We start from the raw sequence: 23,761 nt of genomic DNA, 5'->3' as shown, positions 1-23,761 counted from the left end.
GTGAGATTCCTTGTGAGCAGTCGTAAAAATAGAAACAAATTTGAAAGCTGTTTATGCTGTGCATGTTCTACTCGAAGAGGGTTTCCCTTGTGCCGTACGCAGCCTGGTTTACTGTACGTGGCAGCCCCCCTCGATGTGGCAGCCCCCCTCGATGTGGCAGCCCCCCTCGATGTGGCAGCCCCCCTCGATGCCCCTTTCTCTCTCCAGCTGCAGCAGCAGCAGACGAGGCTGATGAAGATCAACCACGACCTTCGGCACCGGGTCACCGTGGTGGAGGCCCAGGGGAAGGCCCTGATTGAGCAGAAGGTGGAGCTCGAGGCCGACCTGCAGACCAAGGAGCAGGAGATGGGCAGTCTGCGGGCAGAACTCGGGAAGCTTCGCGAGAGGCTGCTGGGCGAGCACGGCCAGAATGGGGAGGAGGAGGCCGAGGTGAGCAGCAGGCTGGTGCTGAGGCGGTGTGGGAGCCCGAGATGTGGGCCAGGATCACGTGGGAAGAACGGCCTTGTTTTCCCCATTCTACCTAAGGAGGGAGGAGGGAGGGAGGAAGAGAGAGAGCGAGAGAGCACGCTGTTGGCCTGAGGACACACAACTGGGCATGGGCAGAGCTGGACCGGAAGCCCAGGTCACCAGCATTCGAGAGAGGGCATGCAATTCAATGATGGCTACTCACCTTCATTCATTCATTCATTCATTCATTCATTCATCATTCATTCATTCATCCAATCATTCATTCATGTGACTGTTGACTGTGTAGCAGACACAGAGAATGGGATGGTAAGAACTGCCTAGCCCTGGCTGCTGTCCCACGGAGCATATGTTTATAGGGACTGGAAGTTCTGGATGGATACCCAAGAGAACTGAACCTGAGTCCATGTAAAAAACCTGTACAGGGGCCTGGAGAGATGGCTCGGCAGTTCCGAGCACTTGCTGCTCTTTCTAAGGACCCTGGTTCGGTTCCTAAACCCCCACATTTGGAAGCTCACACCTGCCTGTAACTCCAGCACCAGGGCATCTGTTGCCCTCATCTGGCCTCCGTGAGAATCTGCACTCGTGTGTACACATACCCACATTCAGGCACACACATATGCACATTTAAAAAAGATAAAACTTATGCAAGCTGGCTTGACGGCTCATGTCTGGAATCCTAGGACTCGGGAAGGTACAGCTGGAGAATTAGGAATTTAAGATCATCCGTAAACTCTGTATCAAACTCTAGACTAACCTGAGCTGTGTGAGACCCTGTCTCAAAGGCAAAAATAACACCCAGGAAGGAAAACTACACAGATTCTCACAGTAGCATTACTCATCAGATCTGACAGATGGAAAGAATGCCTGATTAGGAAGTGAATAAGGAAACCTGGCCATCCTTATTCCACACCATGGAATATGACTCAGCCCTGAAAAAGACTTGAGTCATGAGCACGCTCTACCCCATAGGTGAACCTTGAAGAATTCATGACCAGTGAATTCAGACCCAGAAGGCCACAAGCTGTGTGACGCCCGTGTGTCTGAGATTTCTGGATTGGGCAGATCCAGGACAGAATGTAGATGGGTGGGGCGGGGGACTGGGGCAGTGGTGAATGGCTAATGGGCACAGGGTTTCTTTGGAGATGAGGGGAAAGTTCTGGAATTAGACACTGGTGGTGGTTGCACACCTCGGGATATTCTGAAAATCCCTGGACTTTATTCTATGAAGGGTAGATGTTGTGGTATGTGAATTACATATGGGTGATTTTAACGTGTAGTGTGTGTGTGTGTGTGTGTGTGTGCTTGTGCATGTGCCACAGTGTGTGGAGGTCAGGGGACAATATCCTCTTCCTTCTGCCCTGTGGGTTCGTCTGGGATGGGCTCAGGGGGCTTTTGCAGATGATTGGCAGAATCAGTAAGGATAAAGGAGGAGGAGGGGGAACGAGTTCCAGGTGGGAAGAACGACCGGAGCAAAGGCCCTGTGGCAGGAGGAGCCTCGGGGTCATCAAGGTGAAGGTGGCTGGTGTTCAGTGAAGGGGAGTGAGAGGCTGGCTGTGCGGTCCAGGCGGAAGCTGGGTCCAGGCCCGCAGGCTCCTACGGGAGAGGAGTTTGTGTGCGTCCGAGGAGTTGGCAGGTGCTGTGAAGGGGGAGGGAGGGGGAGGAGTCTCTGGAGTTTATGGCCTCGTATAGAAGAGAAGGACTAGCCAGGAGATGGTGGCGCGCACCTTTAATCCCAGCACTCGGGAGGGCAGAGGCAGGTGGATCTCTGTGAGTTCGAGGCCAGCCTGCACAGTGAGTTCCGGGACAGTCAGGGCTACAGAGAGCCCTGTCTCAAAAAAAAAAAAAAAAAAAAAAAAAAATTAGGGAAGGAATGAGCCCCAGCATGGCCACCCTGGAGAGGAAGAGACTGTCCAGGTAGTGAGACATTGTCCTCACTTGTGACTCTCAGGAAGAGCTGGTAACCAGGGCTTCCAGCAACACCTACACTTGAGAGGTGACCCCTGAGGCAGTGTGTGACAGGGAAGGGGGAAAGGTGAACGGAAGGCCTGGTGACAAGGCCACACCCCGGGCTGTGGACACCCAGCCCTGCTGGAGCTGCTAAGAAGTACACAGGATCTCTCCGAGCTGCCTTTCCACGGGGTGACACTGGGGACATTGATCCGCTCGGTCCTGCCTCAGAGTGGCTCAAGGCCACCTGGGGTGTGAGCCCCACTTACTCTAAAGATGCGAACAAGAAGGCAGAGGCAAGCCGTGAGCCCTGGAGGCCTCCCTGTCCGTGGGACAGAGCTGTCAGGAGGCCTGGGGCCAGGAGGGGGGCACAGTCGGTCTGAAACACAGATAACCCCAAAATGGGCGCATAATGTCAACAGCTAGCATGGCTTCCAAGGCACAGCTTTTCTGCCGCTGGCGGGGGATGGGGGGTGGGGAGTGGAGGTGGGGGTGGGAGGGGGTCAGGGAGGAGATGCTGGACTTTCCGTAGGTAGAGCGTGAGACCAAGTCCCCAGTGGACACAGGAACAATCAGGGCTTGCCTTTTCTTTCCCTGGGTGTACGCTGACTATTTAATGTTCACATGCCTCGCTCGTCACCCCAAAGAGCAGATGAACTTGCAGGCAACTGAGTTCCAGCCTGGGAAGTCTTTGCCTAGCTGTTGAATCTGGGCCAGCTGCTTCTGAAGCACTAGGATCTGGGAAGAGAAGTGAGGAAGAAGCCATCTTTAGAGGGACAGGGTTACGACCTGATTTTGGCGTATAGTGTCATGGAGTCCAGTTACCTGATGAGAGAGAGAGAGAGAGAGGGAGGGAGGGAGGGAGGGAGGGAGGGAGAGAGAGAGAGAGAGACAGAGAGAGAGAGAGAGAGGTGTTGGCTGTGACTGGAACTCGATGGTTGAGACAGCTTCAGGAACAGCTCGTTCCAGGTGCCCCCAAGGATGGTAGCAGGAATTCTGACTCAGGCCCTTTTGGTTTCGTTGCCTTTAAGTTGGTATCCATTCTCAGGTGGGCTCTTGCTATGACGTGGTCCCTGGTAGCAACCTGCTCACCAGCCTCTTCCCCAAGAGTCCCAGTTCAGGCTGGCTCACCACCGAGTCAGCCCAGTGTGGAGAGGTCTAGAAGACAGGTACTGAGCCCTCCTGAGTCCCCGGCTGCTGCTGGAGAGGGGTCCACAAGCTAGGAGGATGCCAAGCGGAACTCTGGAGATTGAGGGGCGAGCACAGGGGTGTGGGTGGGTAGGCCGGGGTCACAGCTGCCCTCTGGAGCACGAGGCGGTTGCGAGAGCCACGCCGGCTCTGAGCTGCATCAGAAATGCCTGGGGGTCCCTTAACATGGCTTCTGCAGGTGTGCTGAGCCCTGGGGTTTTATGGAGAACAGTCAGAAGCGGAAGTGAGGTGTGGCAGGTACCAATGACTTTGCAGTAATGCAGGCCTGGAATCAAAGATGCACAGCGGGGAGAAGGCGCATGCCCAAGACAGAGCCACTCGGCCACACTCAGGTGGTCACCCGGGTCACACTCTTGCCCCAGAGACTCAGGTCTCTCTCCTTCTGACCAGGCACGGCTGGTCTAAACCTGAGTCCCCGAGGGCATCACCCTAAGAACCATGTGATTCTCAGCCCTGCTCCAGGTCTCTCCCTTAAGGAGGACATTTTGCACCAACTGGCCGCACAGGCTGGTGTTACCTTCCCTTTCTGGCAACTGAGGAGTAGAGAAGAGACAGAAGGGCTGGGAGATGGCCGCCGATAAAGTGTTTGCCACGCAGGCTCGAGGACCTGAGTTTGGAGACCTGAATTTGGATCCCCAGGACCGACATAGAAAAAGCCGGATGGCGCTTATGCCTGTAATGCCACCATTGTGGAGGGGCTGAGACGGGGTGTCTCGGGGCCTCCATAGCCAGCCCGTCTAGCAGAATCGCTGAGCTAGACAAAGTGGAGAGCGATCGAGGAAGATACCTGATGTCAACATCTGGCCTCTGTGCGCATACGAATAGAAAAAAAAAATAGGAAGAAATGAGGCATAAAATCAAGGCTGCCCACGTTCTGGATCGCTCTGCCTGGCTGGCCTCAGTTGTGTGAAGTCCAGGGTGCTTGTCAATCAGACAGGAGTGCAGCGGCTTGTATGAGACCTGGGGCTTCTGGGAGATGAAGGGGACAGCCAGTGGTTCAGGATCTTATACTACCCACGTAGAGAAATGTGGGGGTTTGGGAGAGGGGCGTTGAAGTGGAGGGGCGTGGCAGGCTGGCCCTCATCCATCCAGAAGGTTCCCTGGAGCACTCACGCTCAGTGGCAGAGTGCTTGCCCCTGCATGGGGAGGAGGGGAGGGAGGGACAGGTCGGGTGGGCAGGTTTCCAGTGGAATGTGGAGCAAGCTATTCCAGGCAGGGAACAGCCGGGAACCAGGCTGGGGAATGCAGCGTGTGGCTGGGTGCAGTTCAGTCCTAGGGCAGGGCTGGAGGAGGGAGATGGGAGCTATAGAGGAAGCTCTGTTGTTGTTGTTGTTTTGTTTTGTTTTGTTTTGTTTTGTTTCCTGGTTTTGTGAGACTGTGTTTCTTCACATAGTCTGAGCTGTCCTGGAATTCACTCTGTAGACCAGGCTAGCCTGGAACTCACAGAGATCCCCCTGCCTCTGCCTCTGTTTCCCAAGGACTAGGACTAAAGGTCTGTGTCACCATGCGCAGCTGACCACACCTGGTTTATGCAGAGTCAGGGGTATTGAACCCAGGGCCTGGTGAATGTTGAGCAATCGCTCTACCCAGGGAGCGGTATACTGAGCGCCTTTGTAACTAGAGTTTTCCTGCCTGGCCCACAGTCAGGACAAATCTCTGTCACCCACCAGTCCCACAGCCGCTCAGACCCAACCAAGTAAACACAGAGACTTATATTGCTTACAACTGTATGGCCGTGGCAGGCTTCTTGCTAACTGTTCTTTTTGTTTGTTTGTTTGTTTGTTTGTTTGTTTTTCGAGACAGGGTTTCTCTGCGTAGTTTTGCGCCTTTCCTGGAGCTCACTTGGTAGCCCAGGCTGGCCTCGAACTCACAAAGATCCGCCTGGCTCTGCCTCCCGAGTGCTGGGATTAAAGGCGTGCGCCACCACTGCCCGGCTCGCTAACTGTTCTTATAGCTTAAATTAATCCATTTCCATAAATCTATACCTTGCCACATGCCTCGTGGCTTACCGGCATCTTCACATGCTGCTTGTTCTGGTGGCGGCTGGCAGTGACTCCTTCCGCCTTCCTGTTCTCTCCTTTCTCCTCTCTGTTAGTCCCACCTATACTTCCTGCCTGGCCACTGGCCAATCAGTGTTTTATTTATTGACCAATCAGAGCAATTTGACATACAGACCATCCCCCAGCACTCCTTCATGGTGTTTTTGAGATAGGGTCTCACAATGTAGCCCAGGCTGGCCTCAAACTCCACACCTGCCTTTCACACTGTCCTTCAGTTTGACTCCAGTAGACAAAATCCCTCTGTGGACTTTAACATAAAACTCTGAGAGATATAATCCATGAACCACAGAATTCAGCCATTTTCAGTGTCCATTGAAGGTCTGGGTTCCAGCTTCAGGGTTGCAAAATAAATCACGATGAGTGGCATCCAGTTAATTTCTAGGAAGTAGGTCTTCAGATAAGAAAGTGTTACAGGGCCAGGCATGGCGGGGCATGCCTGAAGTTCCAGCACTTGGATGGTGTTCGAGGCCATCCTCAACTACATTTCTAGTTTGAGGCCAGCCTGGGCTACATATGGGGAGACTGTCTCATAACAACAGCAAAGGCAGAATCCCACAGTACCCTAAGAGCCTGGGAGCTGGGTTGAGCCAGGGTTTAGATCCTGGGTCCTGGGTCCAGACTGCCGTGAACTAAGATCATCAGGCTCCAGTGATCCCCCCGGCGGGGGAGCCTTCCCAGGAGGCCATGCCTCAGGCTAGAGGCCCAGACCTCTGCTGTGGCTCCTGGGGCCTCCAGGCATCTCCTGGCACCTGTGCCCAGAGAGGCCCCAGGGAGCTGTTTATCTGAGATAACCCGAGCCACCCTACAGTCCCTTGTGGGATGAGTCTAGAAGGCCCTCTGATTGGCTTGATGACCGTAGTGGAAGGAACAGCTTCTAGCTTTCCAGCTGGGACGGGCCTTGCTCCGGCTGCCTACAGACCGGAGTCATGGCTGATAGCAACCCAGTTCTTCCCACACTCCAGGTGTGAATACTCAGAGGCAAAGCTGCCGCACACTTGGCTAAGACTGGCCTAAGCTCTAGCGGGATTAATGATCACTACCAGAAAAAAACCCGATCCTGCTCCAGGCCAGAGGAACCTCTCTATGATTTTTCCCCTTAAAATATTTATTGATTTATTTGGTATGTATGGCTGTTTTGTCTGCATGTATCTATGCACACCGGAAGAGGGTATCAGATCCCATGGGACTACAGCTATAGACACTTGTGAGCCGCCATGTTGGGTGCTGGGAATTGAACCCAGGACCTCTAGGAGAACCAACCAGTGCTCTTAACCTCTGAGCCATCTCTCTCCAGCCCTAGCTTTCTGTGTCTTGGCTGAACACGGCCACTGCTGGGGAGGCAGGGGGACCCTTCGTGTCAAGGTGGGTTTGCAGGAGGTGGGCGCACGCCTCTAATCCCAGCATTGAGATGGCAGAGGCAGGTGGATCGCTGTGAGTTCGAGGCCAGCCGGATCTGTGGGAGCGAGATCCAGGACAGCCAGGGCTCCTCGAGAAACCCTGTCTTGCAAAACCAAACAGAAACAAACAACAAAGAACTACCGCTAGGCTCACTGGGGCGTGATAGTGTACACTTGTAGACCTAGCACGAGGGAGGCTGAGGCAGGAGGGTTTGGAATTTGAGTCTCCGGATCTCAAGACAGTTGACAGCTAATCCAGTAGGTTTTAGGGCACAGCAGGGATCTAAACAAATGTGGGGTACACTGTGTGGCCCTCGGGACTCTAGTTTGCAATCTTTGGTCCATGCCACTGATGCTGAAAGATGGTGGAAAACTCCTACACATGCATCAGCACCCCATGCCTAGGGAGCATGCCTCCAGGAACCCCTCCAGGGATCCTCACTTAGTGGTGTATTTGTGTGTCTCTCTCTTGATCCTGCTGTCCCCTGTTCTGAGATCAATGACAGAAAGGCACGGAGTGCTTAGTAAAATGCTGGATGCCCTTTAATGGAGGACACTGTGTGGGGAGGTGGTCTGGATGGTGTGGCCTCCGTAGAATATTATGCAGCCATTAAAAGGAATGAAGCTTTAACACAGGCTGTAAGAGGCTGGGCCAAGAAGTCAAACCCTGTTGGGGCAGCCTCGCTGGGAAGACCGTCTGCAGATTCTGAGTGGCCTGCAGGGACACAGGAGTCCTGTTTCTTCTCCTGCTGCCCGCCTCTTCGGCAATGGCTCTGACTTCAGTTGTGGGTGTGGGCGGAGCCCTCCCCTCCCACCTCAACCTTCCCCGAAGCTCAGCTGACCTGCCCGGCAGGCGGTGTCTCCTTTCATCTGGTCCCTTCCCCAGAACAGCCTGTCCGGGACAAGAATCAGCTCAGCTCAGCCTCCTGGAGCCCTCGGCCTCTCGGCCGAGAGCCACTGCCCTGTCTGGAGTCCCCTTCTCCCTGTGGGGTTGACGGACTGGGGAGGGGCGTGCTGCCCAACTCTTGGCTTCTCCTTCCAGAGCATCCTGGCTTTGGTGTACACAGACACTGGATGGGCCTTGAAGAAATAGACGGCTTGGGATTTGGCTTGTTGGCTTGGGTGGGAGCAGTTCAGCTGTATGGCTTGTGTTGGCATGTGCGTGCAAGGTCCAAATATCCCAAGTATTAGGTAACGGGGGTGGGGGTTGGGGGAGGGGAAGGCATGTTCAGTGGCACACACCTGTCACCCCAGCATTCCAGAGGCTGAGGCAGGAAGATTGATGTGGGTTCCAGCCAGCCTGGGCTACAGAATGAGAACCTGTCTCTAAAAGGGACATCGTGGCCCGGCCTCTTAGTTGGGGTTACTATTGCTGTGATGAAACACCATGACCAGAGAGGCAAGTTGAGGAGGAAAGGGTTTATTTGGCTTACACTTCCACATCGCCGCTCATCACGGAAGGAAGTTGGGACAGGAGCCTGGAGGCAGGAGCTGACGCGGAGGCCACGGAGGGGTGCTGCTCACTGGCTTGCTCCCCATGGCTTGCTCAGCCTGCTTTCGTACAGAACCCAGGGACAGCCCCACCCACAATGGGCTGGGCCCCGCCCACATCAATCACTAGTTTAGAAAATGCCCCACGGCTGGATCTTTTGGAGGCGTTTTCTCAGTTGAGGTTCCCTTCTTTCAGATGACTGTAGCTTGTGTCAGGTTGACGGACCTAACGCTAGTCTGCACAGCTGGCAGTATGTCTCAGCAGGCAAAGGGACGTGCTGCCACGCATAGCCACCGGGACTTGATACCCAGGACGCACGTGGTCAGGAGAAAGACCTGACTCCCGGAAGTTGCCCTTTGACGGCCATGCTCTCTGTAGAACGCTCAGAGGCCCATACAATAAACAGAGGAGTAAACAAACAGAAAGTGATAAGTATGGTGTGGAATATGGAGAACTGGGCCCCTTGGCGTGGTTGGTGGGAGCAGAAAACAGTGCATCCGCCGTGGGAAGCACTCTGTAATAGAAAAGAAAACTCAGAAAGTTAAAAGAGTCTCCATGACACACGGCTGTTCACACACCTGGGCATATTGCTCAAGGATGGAAGACAGGTTCTCCACCAGACAGGCTTCAAGTCTCTATGTAGCACAGACTGGCCTCATACTCACTATGTAGCCCAGGCTGGCCTTGAACTCACTGTGTGGCCCAGGATGGCTTGAAACTCACTACACAGCTCAGGTTGGCCTTGAACTCCAGGCACCCTTCCTGCCTCAGCCTCCCACGTGACAGGATTAGAGTCGTGGACCGCCACACACAGCTAACATACTTTAAAATGCTAAACTTCGGGTTTCATGTGTCTTACCACAATTTCTTTGAAAGGCTGTCCGGCTCAGGAAGGAGGTGGGAAGGGTAAGTTGTGATCGGAGGCAAGGCAGGTGACTCAGAACCACACTGGGATCGGTCCGTGTGACTTGCATTACAGACAGACAGTTGTAGACCTTGCCTGGCTCTGAACTCCAGCAAGATGCCAGCAGCCCCTGGGGAAGAAGGGATTTGATGGGAGTGGTCTTTCTGTCACGGAAAGTGACGTGACTACTTCTTCTTCTTCTTCTCCTCCTCCTCCTCCTCCTCCTCCTCCTCCTTCTTCTTCTTCTTCTTCTTCTTTTGTTTTTTGGTTTCCGAGACAGGGTTTCTCTGTGTAGCTTTGCGCCTTTCCTGGAACTCACTCTGTAGACCAGGCTGGCCTCGAACTCACAGAGATCCGCCTGGCTCTGCCTCCCGAGTGCTGGGATTAAAGGCGTGCACCACCACCACCTGGCTGTGACTTCTTCTTAAATGAAAAAACGGTACCAAGAACAAGGTGCTTCCACACACCTTGACCGGATTAGCAGAGGTCTAAGCGAGACCATGGGAGGAGATCCCAGGGGGAGAAGGAGCAACAGATGGTGGCAGTCAGAGGCACCGTGGGAGGCATGCCTCTGTAACAGCATCCTGAGGGGAGTGGGAGTCCGGGATGCAGGGCTTGCTCAGTGAAGGAGCTCGCCGAACAGGTGGCTGGCTTCCACCTCCAAAGAGAAGCATTCTGGAAGATGAGCGGAGGCTGCTGCCCGGGGACCGAAAATAGTGGCCTGAGCAGGCAGCCCGCCTACCATAGGGGGGTGGAAAATTCTAGCATCCCAGGGGTGTGGAGCAGGGGGGGGCTGTCAGGAGTCCCTTGATGGTGCATCTCTGCCTTCCTCAGGTACAGCTGCAGCCGGATGGAGAGGAGTGCATCTCGGACTCCGAGAAGGCTGCCCTGGACCTCAAGGACCCCAATCGCCCTCGGTTCACACTGCAGGAGCTGCGGGATGTGCTGCACGAGAGGAATGAGCTTAAGTCCAAGGTGTTCCTGCTGCAAGAGGAGCTGGCCTACTATAAGAGGTGAGGGCGGACACCAGGAGACTAACTCTGGCCTGCCCTCAGTGGCCACACCCAAACCCAGGCACCCTGGTCCTGGTGCAGCAGAGTCAAGCATGCCTACAGATGGCCTAAAGGTCACACAGTCTCCGAGCAGGCCATTGCACAACTTGCTGAATGCGTTACCAGCTGTCTGTCGGAGGGGCTGAGGAGACAGAAGGCCCGGTCAGGGAAGAGTTTCCATGGCAAGCAGGAGGGCCTGAATTTAGGTGCCCAGACATTTGCTGTGGTCTCCACCTGTTCTCCCAGCCCTGGAGAGGTGGGGACAAATGGGTCCCTGGTGTAGGCTGGCAACCAGCCTAGCCAAATCACTGAGCTCTAGCATCGGTGAGAGACCCTGTCTCGAAAAACGAAAGAGGGCACGGAGAGATGGCTCCATGGTTAAGAGCGCTCTGACAGAGGATCCAGGTTCGGTTCCTGGCACCTGCACCAGGCAGCTCACAACCACCTGTGTGGAACTCCAGCGCAAAAAAATCTGTTGCCCAAGATCTTGCCTTAGGCACCTACACACACACACACACACACACACACACACACACACACACACACACACACACACAAATAAGAATAATAAGCCAGAAGCCAGGCAGTGGTGGCGCACACCTTTAACCCCAGCACTCAGGAGACAGGGGCAGGCGGAACTCTGTGAGTTCAAGGCCAGCCTGGGCTACAGAGTGAGTTCCAGGAAAGCAAGGCTACACAAAAAAAAAAAAAAAAAAACCTGTCTCGAAAAACAAACAAAAAAAGAATAAGAATAATAAAATAAACACTGGGTGCAGGGAAAGCCGGGAGAGTGACCAGTGTGCTAGATGCAGCTTGAGCTCTGCTGGGGCCAATGTGATACACAGAAAAGTAGAGCCATGGATGTTCATGGCTGCTGGTAGCCCCCTGTGGGCCTGGGGCAGGTAGAGAGAAGGGGAGAGAGACAGCTCTGGAGAACAGGAGGAGCTGGAGGGCTTCATGGCGGAGGAGGCCTTCCTTCCAGGTGGTCTAGAGCTCCAGCGTGGGGGTCACCGAGGGTCAGCCGCTTCCTGCAGATGGGAGAAATCAAGGCACGGAATCAGCAGCATTTTGTGAAGACAGGAAGTGGGGGCCTGTTCTGTTGGGCTGAAACATCTGGAAATAGAGGGCAGTGGCACGCATCGGTCATCCTAGTGCTCGGGTGACTGAGACAGGAGGATGGCCAGTTTGAGGTCAGTCTAGGCCACATAACAAGACACAGTCTCAAAGGGTTGGGTGTGTTGGGACATGCCTACAATCCCAGGATTTGGGTGGTGGAGACTAGAGCAGTGGTTCTCAACCTGTGGGTCTCGACCCCCTGGCAAACCTCGAGCTCCAAAAAATATTTACCTTACGATTGATAACGGTAACAAAGTCACAGTTATGAAGTAGCAACGGAAATAATTTTATGGTTGGTGGTGTCACCACAACATGAGGAACTGTGTTAAAAGGTCGCAGCATTAGGAAGGTTGAGAACCATTGATCTAGAGGATGGGAAGATCTTCACCATTTTCGGCTGCATGTGGAGTTCAAAGCCCACGTGGGATACATGAGATCTTGTCTCAGAAAATCAACCCCAAAAAAGGACAGATGGAGGGCCGGAGATGATGGAGCGTGAATTCAGGACTCAGATCTTCAGAGGCCATGTAAATGCTGGGGTAGGGTATAGCTCCCCTGTCATTCCAGCAGACCCCCAGAGCGTGATGACTAGCAGGACGAACCTTAGCTGAGAGCTCTGGTTTTGACTGAGATGCCCTGCCTTGAATAAGGTGCAGGGGGTAGAGGATGATCCCCATCAAACTTGGGCGCACACACACACACACACACACACACACACACACACACACACACACACACGCATGTGCATTCAGACATGAATACATGTCTGTAAACGTGCATACAAGCACACATACCATGCACATGGAAAGGAGGGGGATAAAAAAGAGAGGAGGGAAAGAGGACCTAGTACTTTCCTGTAACACCTCCCCTGGGCCACAGGGACCACAGACTTACCCTCCCAGACCCCCAGGCAGAGTATGGCAGCAGAGACCCCGGTTGTCATCTTCCCAGGTACCTTACACCCCATCGAGAAACTTGGCACCGTATCAAACGATTCTGTCCACTTCTGGAATGTTCCAGTTCTCACAGAATTATTTTGACTTCTCTATTACATGCCTTCAGTGAAGAAATAGAAGAGGAGACTCGAATACCCCAACCTCCACCCATCATACACCCAAGAACGTCCCCCCAGCAGGAGTCTGGGATCAAGCGACTGTAAGTGTTGGGCTTCCCACGTGGCCAAGCCACCCGTGGCTCATCTGGGTTCCTGAGACCTCTGATTCCAGGTCTGGGCACCTTCTCAGGATTGTCCCTAACCACAGTGGCCGAGACCAGTTTCTCTGACCACTGTGACCTGGCTTCCCAGTTGTGGTTATCTCCCTGCTTGGACTGGACCGCCAGTTCGTGGGGGTCACTGGGCAAAGATTTGGGGAGCACCTGGGAAGCTGGGAGGGCCTGGGGTCTGCGGCTGGTGCTCAGAGCTTGCTTGGGTGTACAAGGTGCATGGGATGTGGCTCTGGGTTTGGTACAGTGAATAATTGGGGGGCGTGCTGAGAGGCTCAGGCATTTTCAGAGCTTGAGATGTAAGCTTTAAGTAGCTAGGTGTAGGGGCCCATGCTTGAATCCCAGTATTTAGGAGGGAGAGACAGGAGGATCAGAAGTTCAAGGTCGGGCTGGAGAGATGGCTCAGAGGTTAAGAGCACCGACTGCTCTTCCAGAGGTCCTGAGTTCAATTCCCAGCGACCACATGGTGGCTCACAACCACCTGTAATGAGATCTGGTGCCCTCTTCTGTATACATAATAAATAAATAAATAAATAAATAAATAAATAAATAAATAAATAAATAAATAAATAAATCTTAAAAAAAAAAAAAAAGAAGTTCAAGGTCATCCTTGGCTACATAGTAAGTAGCCAAGAATAGCCTGAACTATGCAAGATCTTAAAAACAAAAACCTAGGTCCACCCTGATAAATCCCCTGAGCTATTATGTCTACATTGGTACATTGGTGCCACGTATATGCAGACTCAGGCCCTAGTTGCCATGACACACTTGTTTGTTTGTTTGTTTGTTTGTTTTTAAGATTTATTTATTACATATACAATGTTCTGTCTGCATGTATCCCTGCAGGCCAGAAGAGGGCAGCAGATCTCATTACAGATGGTTATGAGCCACCATGTGGTTGCTGGGAATTGAACTCAGGACCTTTGGAAGAGCAAGCAGTGCTCTTAACCTCTGAGCCATCTCTCCAGCCCGCCATGACATACTTGTAAAAGGCAGCAGGCAGCTGGACCTTACAACCCCTCCAAGAGGACCTGGCGTTGTAGATCTCCTGGGTCCTCCTGGAAGTTTGCAGACATTTTCCTTGGAAAAGAACAGAGGGTATTGGAATGGTGTCCGGTTTAGAAGATCTGTGGGCCCTGAAGCCTGTCAGAGGAAGGGCCAAGTTCTTGTCTGGCCTTGTCAGGTGCCATTTTGTGCCCATCAGGAGCCTGCTGCGGGCCAACTCCTGTCCCTCAGATGGCCTTACTCTCGTGCTAGTATGTGGGACCCTTGAGGCAACTGAGGCATCTGACTGGCCATGACGCTGGAAGAGGCAGAGCCCTGCTGAGGTGGTACCTCAGAGGACTGTATTCAGGCCTTCTGTAGACCTACCTCGAGTGTCAGGGGTGTCACAGCCTGGAAGGGTCTCCCTGGACCTGGGCCTTTGGGCTGTTCTTACAGAAGAGGCCTGGGGCCTCTCCCCAAACCCAATAGAAGCTTTGAAAGAGCAGGCCGCCTAGGGGATGGGGAGGAAGTGGGTGTTAGCCATACATTCTACCTTTTAAACTCCGGTGACCATGCTGGGAAATTGTTGGCTGGTTCTGAGCAGATGGAGTGTGGGCTGGTTTGTGTGATGGGCCCCACTCCCTTGGCAGGTGGCATCCCACTCACACTGGGCCCTGGGCCCTCCAACAGCGAGAGGTAGCTTCCTGGAGCGCTGTTATAGACAACGATGCTCCTCTAAGCTGGCCAGCCTGGCCTGACACCCCTGCTGGGTTTTGGAGTTCTCCTAAGAGAGATATAAATACTTCTGCGGCACAGAATCCGAAAAGCTCCCCCCTCAAGTCCCAGCACTGTTTTGACCGTGGGTCTGGTTTCCATCTGCCATCAAAACTCTCTCCACTCCGATGACTGGAGAGAAGAAATTGTCGGAGTCCAGGCTCTCCAGCCTGGCCCCGCATCGGGCATGGCTGTCTCCTGGCTCCCTGTGCGTGGGCTCCATCCTCCGCCACGAGTCTGCAAACTCAGACCCTGGACTTGGATGGGCAGCCACCACCCGCCTTGGATTCTCTTTTCACTAGGTGTGGTAGCTCACATCTGTAACACCGGCACTTGGGAGGCTGAGGCAGAACTGCCTCTGGTTTGAGAGACACCCACACTACAGATTGGGACCATGTCCAAAAGCAAACAACAAGAACAGGATTCCTTTTTCTCTCTGAAGGTCTAGAAAAAATGGAAAATCGGGTGACGTTTGAGCCTGTTGTGCTGGCCTGATGCTGTATGGGACACTCAGAGAAGGCGGGACAATTGTGAATTTGAGGCTAGTAGTCTTGGTGTTAGAGAAAAATGAAACAGAGGCCAGCGAGGTGGTTTAGCAGATAGAACACAAGCCTGAGGACCTAAGTTCGATTCCCCAGAACCCATATAAAAGTGGATAGAAGAACTGACTCCCCAAAATCAGTTTTCTGACCTATAGGCACACTGCTCACATCACACACACACACACACACACACACACACACACACACACACACACACACACACACACACTATTTTCTCCCCCCAAGACAGGGTTTCTCTGTGTAGCCCTGGCTGTCCTGGATCTCCCTCTGTAGACCAGGCTGGCCTCAAACTCACAGAGATCCGCCTGGCTCTGCCTCCCGAGTGCTGGGATTAAAGGCGTGCGCCACCACCGCCCAGCACAAATAATTTTTTGAAAGTTGTTTTTTTTCCCAGTTTCAAGTTGGGTAAACTCTAGAATGCAGTGACCCTGCCTCAGCACACGATCAGGCCCCAGCGCCTGCCCTGCTCTCCCAGGTGCCGCATTCCATAGTCCTCCCCTCTTTAGCTTTGCCTCAGGTGGCAAGCGTGAGCCCTGAGCCCAACAGGGTTGTCAGCTCCAGAGAGACGGGAACGGAGACAGAGCGAGGCCACACTTCCGGTCCATGCTGCACAGGAGGCCAGTTCTGTGGCAGCCAGCTTTCTAGGGGGGGCTGACAGGGGCAGCCGTGGGGCACAAAGGGCTTTTGACCAGCACAGGGGCAACACTGGTAGCCTTTGTCCTCCTCGGCTGCTGACCAGGATCTGTGTGACCTTTGACAACTTCCATTGGCGGGCTCTGCTCGAGCCCTTCTTCTCCATATTGTGACTTCTGTCCCTCTCGTCCTCTTCTTTGGACTGTGTTTGACCTACAGCTGTGGACCCTTGATCTCAGCCCACACCTCTGTCACCCAATAGAGAATAAAGAACCACCAGGCACAGTGGGAGGGGGTAAGAGTCACGGAGCTGGGACAGTTATCCCCATTTCTCAGATGTGGAAACTGAGGCCCAGGGATGCCCCAGACTCCATTCAAATCTGTACAATCAGGAAGGACTCAAAGCTGGGCTTCTGAAGTAGGTCTTTTGTCCATACAACACCCCCTCCCTACCTCTCCCTTCCTCTCTCACATCCTCATGTCCCAGCGAGTGGCTGGCTGCCCAGGGCCCCTTATCTCTCCAATGCACCCTGAGTCCAAGCCGTCAGACTTGACATTTCTGGGCTGGGCGCAACAAAGGAACCAGAAGCTCCCACTGCCAGTCCAAACAGCGCGCCTGAAGACGGTCCAAGAATAGCTTGTGACTGTGAGGCCAGTGGCCTGAGAGGACAGGTTGGCACAGCCCAGGGAGGTCACAAGGGAGCCTCAAGTGACTCCAGCCTTGTCCCCAGCAAACCCTGAAGGCCAGCGTCCCTGTTGTGTGGCCCCCACTTCAGAGTCGATCCCACACATGCACAGGACGGCTTTCCCGCTGGCCAGAGCCAAGAGGGGGTAGTCTGGAGGGGGACAGGAAGGTAGCAGCTGGCCTTAGGGACCGGAAAGGCTGGCCCTGGAGTATGCTCCGCCTCTGTCTGCAACAGTAAGGACTATGACAGTGTGTTCCGTGCCTGACCTTCTACCCCCACACCCCTCCTTAGCCAGGAATAGTTTCTTCGAAGCCGCCCATGAAATGCCAGGAGTTAATGCTTCGTTTGGTTTGAACCTTCCAAACATACTCAGCAGGGATGGAGGCATTAAAACCATGTCCACCATAATTAAGATGCTCAGAGTTTGGCCTGACAGTCATAGGAGCGGCTGGCCCTCTCTCACCGATCTTGGGGGTCATAGTCGGTAAATAAGCCAGATTCAGCCACCTCTCTGGAGTACACCAATTACAAGAACCAAATTAATAGTGAAAAGCAGAAAAAGAAGATTTATTCAATGTGGCCACATTGAGATGTACACGCACACACACACACACACACACACACACACACACACACACACACACATACACACACACACACACACACACACATACACACACACACACACACACACACACACACACACACACACACACACACATCTTCAGGGTTCTGAAATCAGGGTGAGGGCTGGAGAGACGGCTCAGAGGTTAAGAACACTGACTGTTCTTCCAGAGGTCCTGAGTTCAATTCCCAGCAACCACATGGTGGCTCACAACCATCTGTAATTCGATCCGGTGCCCTCTTCTAGCCTGCAAGTCTACAGAACACTGTATACATAATAAATAAAACTCTAAAAAATGTTTATCTATAAAAAAAAAAAAAGAAAGAAAAAGAAATCAGGGTGAGGTATAATTAGAAGGCACAGATAGGCACATCTAAGCAGTCCCGGCCAAGGTGTGGTCCCCCCTCATCACTGGCCCATCCTGCACTTGGGTTTCACCCTGTGAGGTGGTCAGCTTTGTAAGTCTCTGGGGGAATTCCCATTCCTTGTTTTCAGAGTCTGATGGTCAAAGTGAAAGACTTAAGCGTCTCTTTAAAATATCTTCATTATGAGGCTGGAGGGATGGCTCAGTGGCTAAGAACACTGGCTGTTCTTCCAGGGACCTGGGTTCAATTCCCAGTGCCCACATGACAGCTCACACCTGTCTGTAACTCCAGTTCCAGGGCTCCTGGAACTATCCTCAGACAGACAGACATGTCAGCAAAACACCAATGTGTATAGAAACTGTTTTAAAAATTATATATTTAAGAAAAGTGTGTTCTACCACACCTCATTTATATATATATATATATATCTTCATTTCTGTTACACCTCTATAGAGGTTGAGCTTGTCCAGGTGACCCGGAAGCAGTAAAAGGGACCATCTGTCCGGGATGCTCCAGATGACTCGGGTCTTCTTGCCATCAGTATGGCCCCTGTATGTGTAGGTAGGCAGACACCTCTCCAGGTCTACATGGAGTCTAGGCTTCCTGCTTTGCAGAGACAGTGTTTGAGGAGCAGGATCTCTGAGTGGGTGTCCTGGAAAAAGTGGGTGCAAACGTAGTGTGGCTTGGAACCCCCAAAGCCTCTTGTGCCCAGCAGCTATCAGGGGAGAAAAAAGTGCCCTTCCTTCTCAGTGTCAGTATGAGTGGCCGTCTGGGTGGACTGCGGCTCCCAGCTCCTCCCTGATGGACAGTGAGATGGTGTAGGTACCGGGAGGGACTCAGACTTCATCCAAGTGTGTCTTGGTGAGGACACTCAGTTGGCTGCACTTGGGAATGATGTTCTGCATCCCATCACCAGCACCGAATGAGATCTGGTGTGGTAGTCATGGTTATGTCTGTAAGCCCAGCCCCCAGGGAGGGGTAGAGGTACAAGGATCAGGAGCTCAAGCTAGCACCAGTTGCATAGTAAATCTGAGGCCAGCTTAGCATAAAGACGATCTCTACAGGCAGTGGTGGCGCACGCCTTTAATCCCAGCACTCCAGAGGCAGAGGCAGGCAGATCTGAGTTCGAGGCCAGCCTGGCCTACAGAGTGAGTTCCAGGACAGCCAGGGCTACACAGAGAAACCCTTTCTTGAAAAACGACAATAATAATAGCTCGGTTGATAGAGCACTCGTGTACATAAAACCTTGGGCTCAGTTTCAGTACATGAGCCTATAAATCCAGCCCCTGGGAGGTGGCAGTCCAGATATCAGAAGTTTATTGTCATTCCTAGCTATGTAGTGAGATGGAAGCCAGCCTGAGATACAGGCGACTCTGTGTTGTCCCCACCCAGGGGGAAAAGAAAGAGCGTGGAACAACATAACTCAGTATCTCAGGGTTCAGCCAGAATCCACCAGGTGCTGGATTTCACCCCCAATATAGATAATAACAATAGTAAGACAGGTGCTTTTCAGCATGGTTGGTTCCTTGAGAGACTGTCCCAGGTGGCTCGTCCTCTTGGGGACGTCACCAGCCATCTCTGCGTCTGTACACAAGTCCGTGTCCAGATTTCTCTGCATATACAAGGTCATCAGCAGCAGCCCTTTTTGAGACAGGGCCGTCCCCTCCACTGTGCCCTCCTCCAGCAGGGCCCTGGGTCTTCACAGGTCACATGCTGAGGAAGGAACCTGGCGGGGCGTGTCTCTGTCTGCCTGTCCCACAGACTGTATATGCAGCTCTCAGGGGGAATCTTCTTGGGGGGGGGGGGGTTCACGGTCACACTGCCCTCTTTTTATCTCCTCTGTCTATCTGCTTCTGGAGGCAGGCTCTTTACAGCCGTCATGCCCATGGTGGCAGCTGGATTGATCCTTGATGACCCCACGTTGCAGCCTGTGCGAAGACTCATGTCCCTCGTAGGCACTGTCTGTGTTTGGGGGTGTTTTTCTGGGTTTTCTTTTTTTGCTGTGCCTTTAGATTGGCTGTGGTGGCTTCCGCCAGCCTGTCCCCTGTGGCCACTTCAGTTGCATGGCCGTCACCTGCTTGTTGGCATCTCAAGTGGGTGTGGAGTGTGATTGCCACCGCAGCTCTTGACCTCCACGAGTGTCACCGATAATTCTTTCTGTCTCTTCTGTTTTGGCTCTAAAAACCACCTTGTCCATGATCCAGTAAAGAAGGTCCTTTAAGTGACGGGTCAGTAATCGATGCCCCCGCCCCCACCCCGGGGGGAGCCGAGAGTGACACTAACCCGCTTTCTCCCTCTCCCGCGCTGAAGCTTTCTAAACAGCTTTGTCTTGGCAGCTGTTCGGTCTGGTGCAGAAAAGTGGGGGGAGGGGGGCTGGGATCTGCAGGTGGCTTTCCGAAGTCAGGCTGAGACGCCACAGGGAGGAGGCTGCGGCCGTGGGCTAGCTAGCTAACTCCGCGGCTGCGGCTGCTCCGTGTCAGAAAGAGCCCTCCTGTTCAGGGTGAACCCTCGCCGCCACTTGCCGGCTCACACTTGCCCTTCAAAGCCCTAGTGAATTGCCCCAGGTGAACTTGGCTCAAGCATGAAAGAACATTCTATTCCCGCTGGAAAGGAAGTGTAGCTCCACCCCCACCCCCACCCCCCCCCCACCCCCCCCGAAGGGGAACATCGTCTTCCCTAGACGCGATTGTAACAAAACCCCTGGGACCGGGAGGTCGGCAGATGTGAGGACCTGAGTGCGGATCTCCAGGACCCGTGTCAAGTCAGACCCCGGGGCTCCTGGACTCCCAGCTCTCCTGTTGAGGGCAGGAGAGAGGAGGTGGCAGTCGGTGAACAAGAGACCCTGACTCAAACCAAGTTTAGGGGTCTGCAGAGGGCTGAGCGGGCTAATGTGACTGCCGCCAAGCATGACCCCCCGAGGTTGAGGCAGGAGGATCACAAATGAAAAGCCAGCCTGGGCGATTTGGCAGAGTCTTGTACGATGACTGTCAGTGGGCGGAGGGTTGGTGAGATGGCAGATGGACTAAGCACGAATGCCGCTAAGCCTGTGGACCCGGGTTCAATACCTGGCACCTAAGATGGAGTGGATGGAGAGAACTGATTTCCTCAAGCTGACTCTAGACCTACACAGACACGGACATGGACACACACACACTCACACTCACACATATACACACATACTCACTCATACACACTCTCACACTTATACACACACACACTCACTCTCACATACACACTGTCACTCATATACACACACTCTTCACACTCATACTCACACACACATGCTTACAGTCTCACACACTCACTCTCACACACAAACACATACACACATATGCATTCACACACTCACACACTGGAATTGTGAACACTTACCTAGCATGTGTGGCTGAGGGCTGGCAAGATGGCTCTGTGGATTGAGGCCCCGACCACCAAGGCTGAGAACCTGAGATCAACCCCGGGCACCCACACAGTGGAAGAAGAGAACTGACTCCACTGTTTGCCCTCTGATGTCCATACAGGAGCCATGGCACTTGACTGCCCACATACATACACATGAATGAAGAATGAATGAATGAAGAATGAATGAATGAATGAATATTAAGAATGGGTTTGCCTCAGAATCATCTTCCTCACAACTTTCAGGTTTTTTCAAAGAATCATTAGGTTTATTAGAAAATTTCTAGGCTGGGGCTGGGGCTCAGTAGGTCGAGTGCCTGCCTAGCATGCACAAGGCCCTGGGTTCGATCTCCTGCATCCCATAGACGAAGCATGGTGACTCATGCCTGTAATCCCAGCACTTGGGAAGTAGAGACAGAAGGAGTTCAAGGCCATCCTCAGCTCTGTAATGAGTTTGGAGACCAGCTTGAGCTACCTAAGACCCGATCTCTAAAAATGAGGGGAAAAAAAGTTCCTAAGCCGAGTGTGTAGCTGAGCATAGAGTCCTTACACCTGGCCTTTGTGAGGACCTGAGCTGTGTCAGTTTGTTTCGGGGGTTTTTGATCCCCCTAGTAGTAGGCAGGTGGAAGGTCCCCCCACCCCCACCGCAAACCCCATACATGCAAATGCTCATTCTGTGTGAGCGCAAAGGATCTGGGACTGAATGACACCCAGAAGCCCTGGTGCTTTCTAGCCCCCCCGCTGACTGCATCCCCATACTGAGAATGATCTGCTCCCCTCAGTGTCTGTTCCTGTGTGTCCTAGCGTTGAAAGAAGGGGGGGTAGTGAGAGCAGCAGCCGGCAAGCGCTTATTCCCATCTTTGTTTTTCTCTCCCCCTGCCCAAAGGTTTAGCTTTTTCTCCCGGGACAAGAAGCGCCTGGCCAACGCGCAGAGACCCACGCACATCCACGAGTCCTTTGGCCAGTGGGCGAACACTCACCGAGATGACGGCTACACAGAACAGGGGCAGGAAGCCCTACAGCACCTGTGACCGTGCCCGCCTCCCGGACCGCCCGCCGCCTGCCCCGGGTGGCTGCCTCGACATCCATCGACCCCTCAAACGAACTGCCTGCTTTGAGGAGGGATGATGAGAAACTGATGCCAGATTCTAAAGAAGTGTTTATTTATCTGCAGGGCTACCCAGTTTCTACGCAACGCCTCTGACCCCTTAGCACCTATATTTAATGAGACAAGGATCTGAAGCGAGACCTCGTTAATTTTAGTAACAAGCTTCCCGTGGCTGAACGCATCACTTACCACCTACCATGGCTGTTTGACTGCTAGGTTTAGTTGTTCTGTTTTCTCGTGGCCTTTGTCATGTTAGCGGGAGGCAGTGGAAGGAGAGGTTTATATTACGAAGTTGCCCTGGTGGTAGCAGGTTGTGCAGGATGTATGGATCGGACAGGCGGAGCCTCTAGTCCTGGGATGAGCCGCCCAACTTGGATGGGACACAAGAGAAAAATCATCACAGTCCTCCCAGCCATCGGCTGGAAACAACCGTGGGATTGTTACTTGCTGCTCCTGGTAAGGCTTAGAGGCCCAGGCAGCCTGTCCGAGGTGGTGTGCCTTGGAATCTGCTATGGGCTACACAGTACTAACCAAACAAAGTTGTTTAGGATGAGACATCAGCCTGTTTCCTGTGTGTGTTTTTCCTGTCATCTTCTCTTCATGTTCCTTGTGTGACATACTGGGTCCTATGCAGAGAACACAGTGCCTTAAAAGTGGGTGGGGTGCCAGGCTCATGAGCCTCGATGAGGAAGACAGGTATGTGTGGAAGAGCATCGGATAGGTGGGGGCTTGGGGATCACATGCCTAGCTGACCCGCAGTTGCCATGGCTATTGGGAGACCTGGAAGCTGGCCCCGTGTGCTTTCTGTTGATGCACAGAGCAGTCAGGGTCCAGGGCATCAGACGGCAGCACTTCCTAAGATCGTATGATGGATGGGACCGTGCCCTGTGCATTGTACTATTTTTGATAAGAAATTGGGTGAATGTGAGCATGGGGACGCATGCCTATAGTCTCACTGTGGCTCCAATGTGACTGACATCAGAAGTTCCAGCCACTTCCTGACAGGATGTAGAAAATTTGATAGCAACTCACTTTTTTTTTTAAAGCTAGGATCTTTTTATATGGCCCTAGCTGGCCTCAGACTCTTAACCGTCCTGTGTCTCCCAAAGTGCTGGGTTGACGGGCTTGTGCCACCAGGCCAGGCTCAGCTCCGGTAGCAACTTTTACTATTGTATTTGTGACGTGTGTGCCGTGGTGCTCACGTGGAGTTCACGTGACTACTCGCAGAAGTCGGGTCTATCAGCCGTGGGTTCTGGGGATTTAGTTAGGCTGTGTGACCGTTTTTTAAAGAGATCTGATTATACTGTGTGTGTTTCTGTGACTGCCTCTGTGTGCCTGTATATTGACACAGATGCCTAGTGCCTGAGGCCAGAAGAGGGGATCAGACCAGATCCCCTAGAACTGGAATTACAGTCAGGTATAAGCCACTGTGTGGAACCAAACCCAGGTCCTCTGCAAGAACAGCAAGCGCTCTCAGATGCTGAGCCGTCTCTCCAGTCCACATAGTGTGGACTTTTATGCTGAGCCAGCTTGCCAGCTCCCCAGTGGCAATTTTTAAGTCTTGAGAGCAGTCTGCCCAGCAGACCCAAATCCAGACAGTCAGAAAAAGGGAACACTGACCCTTCAGACCAGCTCCAGGTAGTCTAGGACCCTGGCCCTCCCATTCTGTCCTCTCCCTCCTCCTGAGGTCTCTTCAGGGGGCTGAAAGTCGTCGGCTACAGCTCACAGCCCCGCGAGACTGCTTTGCACCATAAATGC

The 23,761-nt window shown here is 53.1% G+C and overlaps 1 protein-coding gene across 3 annotated transcripts in view; it reads left to right on the top strand.

Annotated features, from left to right (window-relative positions):
- The window catches only part of Rilpl1 (Rab interacting lysosomal protein like 1), a 37,546-nt gene extending 14,983 nt beyond the window's left edge, over window positions 1-22,563 (top strand). Inside the window, exons 4-8 of one of the 3 annotated variants that reach the window (XM_006970684.4) lie at window positions 208-429; window positions 10,312-10,490; window positions 12,708-12,800; window positions 19,704-19,727; window positions 21,782-22,563. In XM_006970684.4, coding sequence (XP_006970746.2) covers window positions 208-429; window positions 10,312-10,490; window positions 12,708-12,800; window positions 19,704-19,727; window positions 21,782-21,926 — 663 coding nt within the window. In that variant the 3' untranslated portion in view covers window positions 21,927-22,563. Of the gene's footprint in view, window positions 1-207; window positions 430-10,311; window positions 10,491-12,707; window positions 12,801-19,362; window positions 19,451-19,703; window positions 19,728-21,781 lie in introns of all 3 variants that reach the window. The other 2 variants (XM_006970687.4, XM_006970685.4) reach the window with 2 other exon arrangements.
- Window positions 22,564-23,761: the final 1,198 nt, after the last annotated feature.

Source organism: Peromyscus maniculatus, chromosome 23, assembly GCF_049852395.1.
Source record: "Peromyscus maniculatus bairdii isolate BWxNUB_F1_BW_parent chromosome 23, HU_Pman_BW_mat_3.1, whole genome shotgun sequence".
Lineage (NCBI taxonomy): Eukaryota > Metazoa > Chordata > Mammalia > Rodentia > Cricetidae > Peromyscus > Peromyscus maniculatus.
Note: the sequence above shows the minus strand (reverse complement) of the source record. Positions and strands in the feature narration are given on the sequence as shown.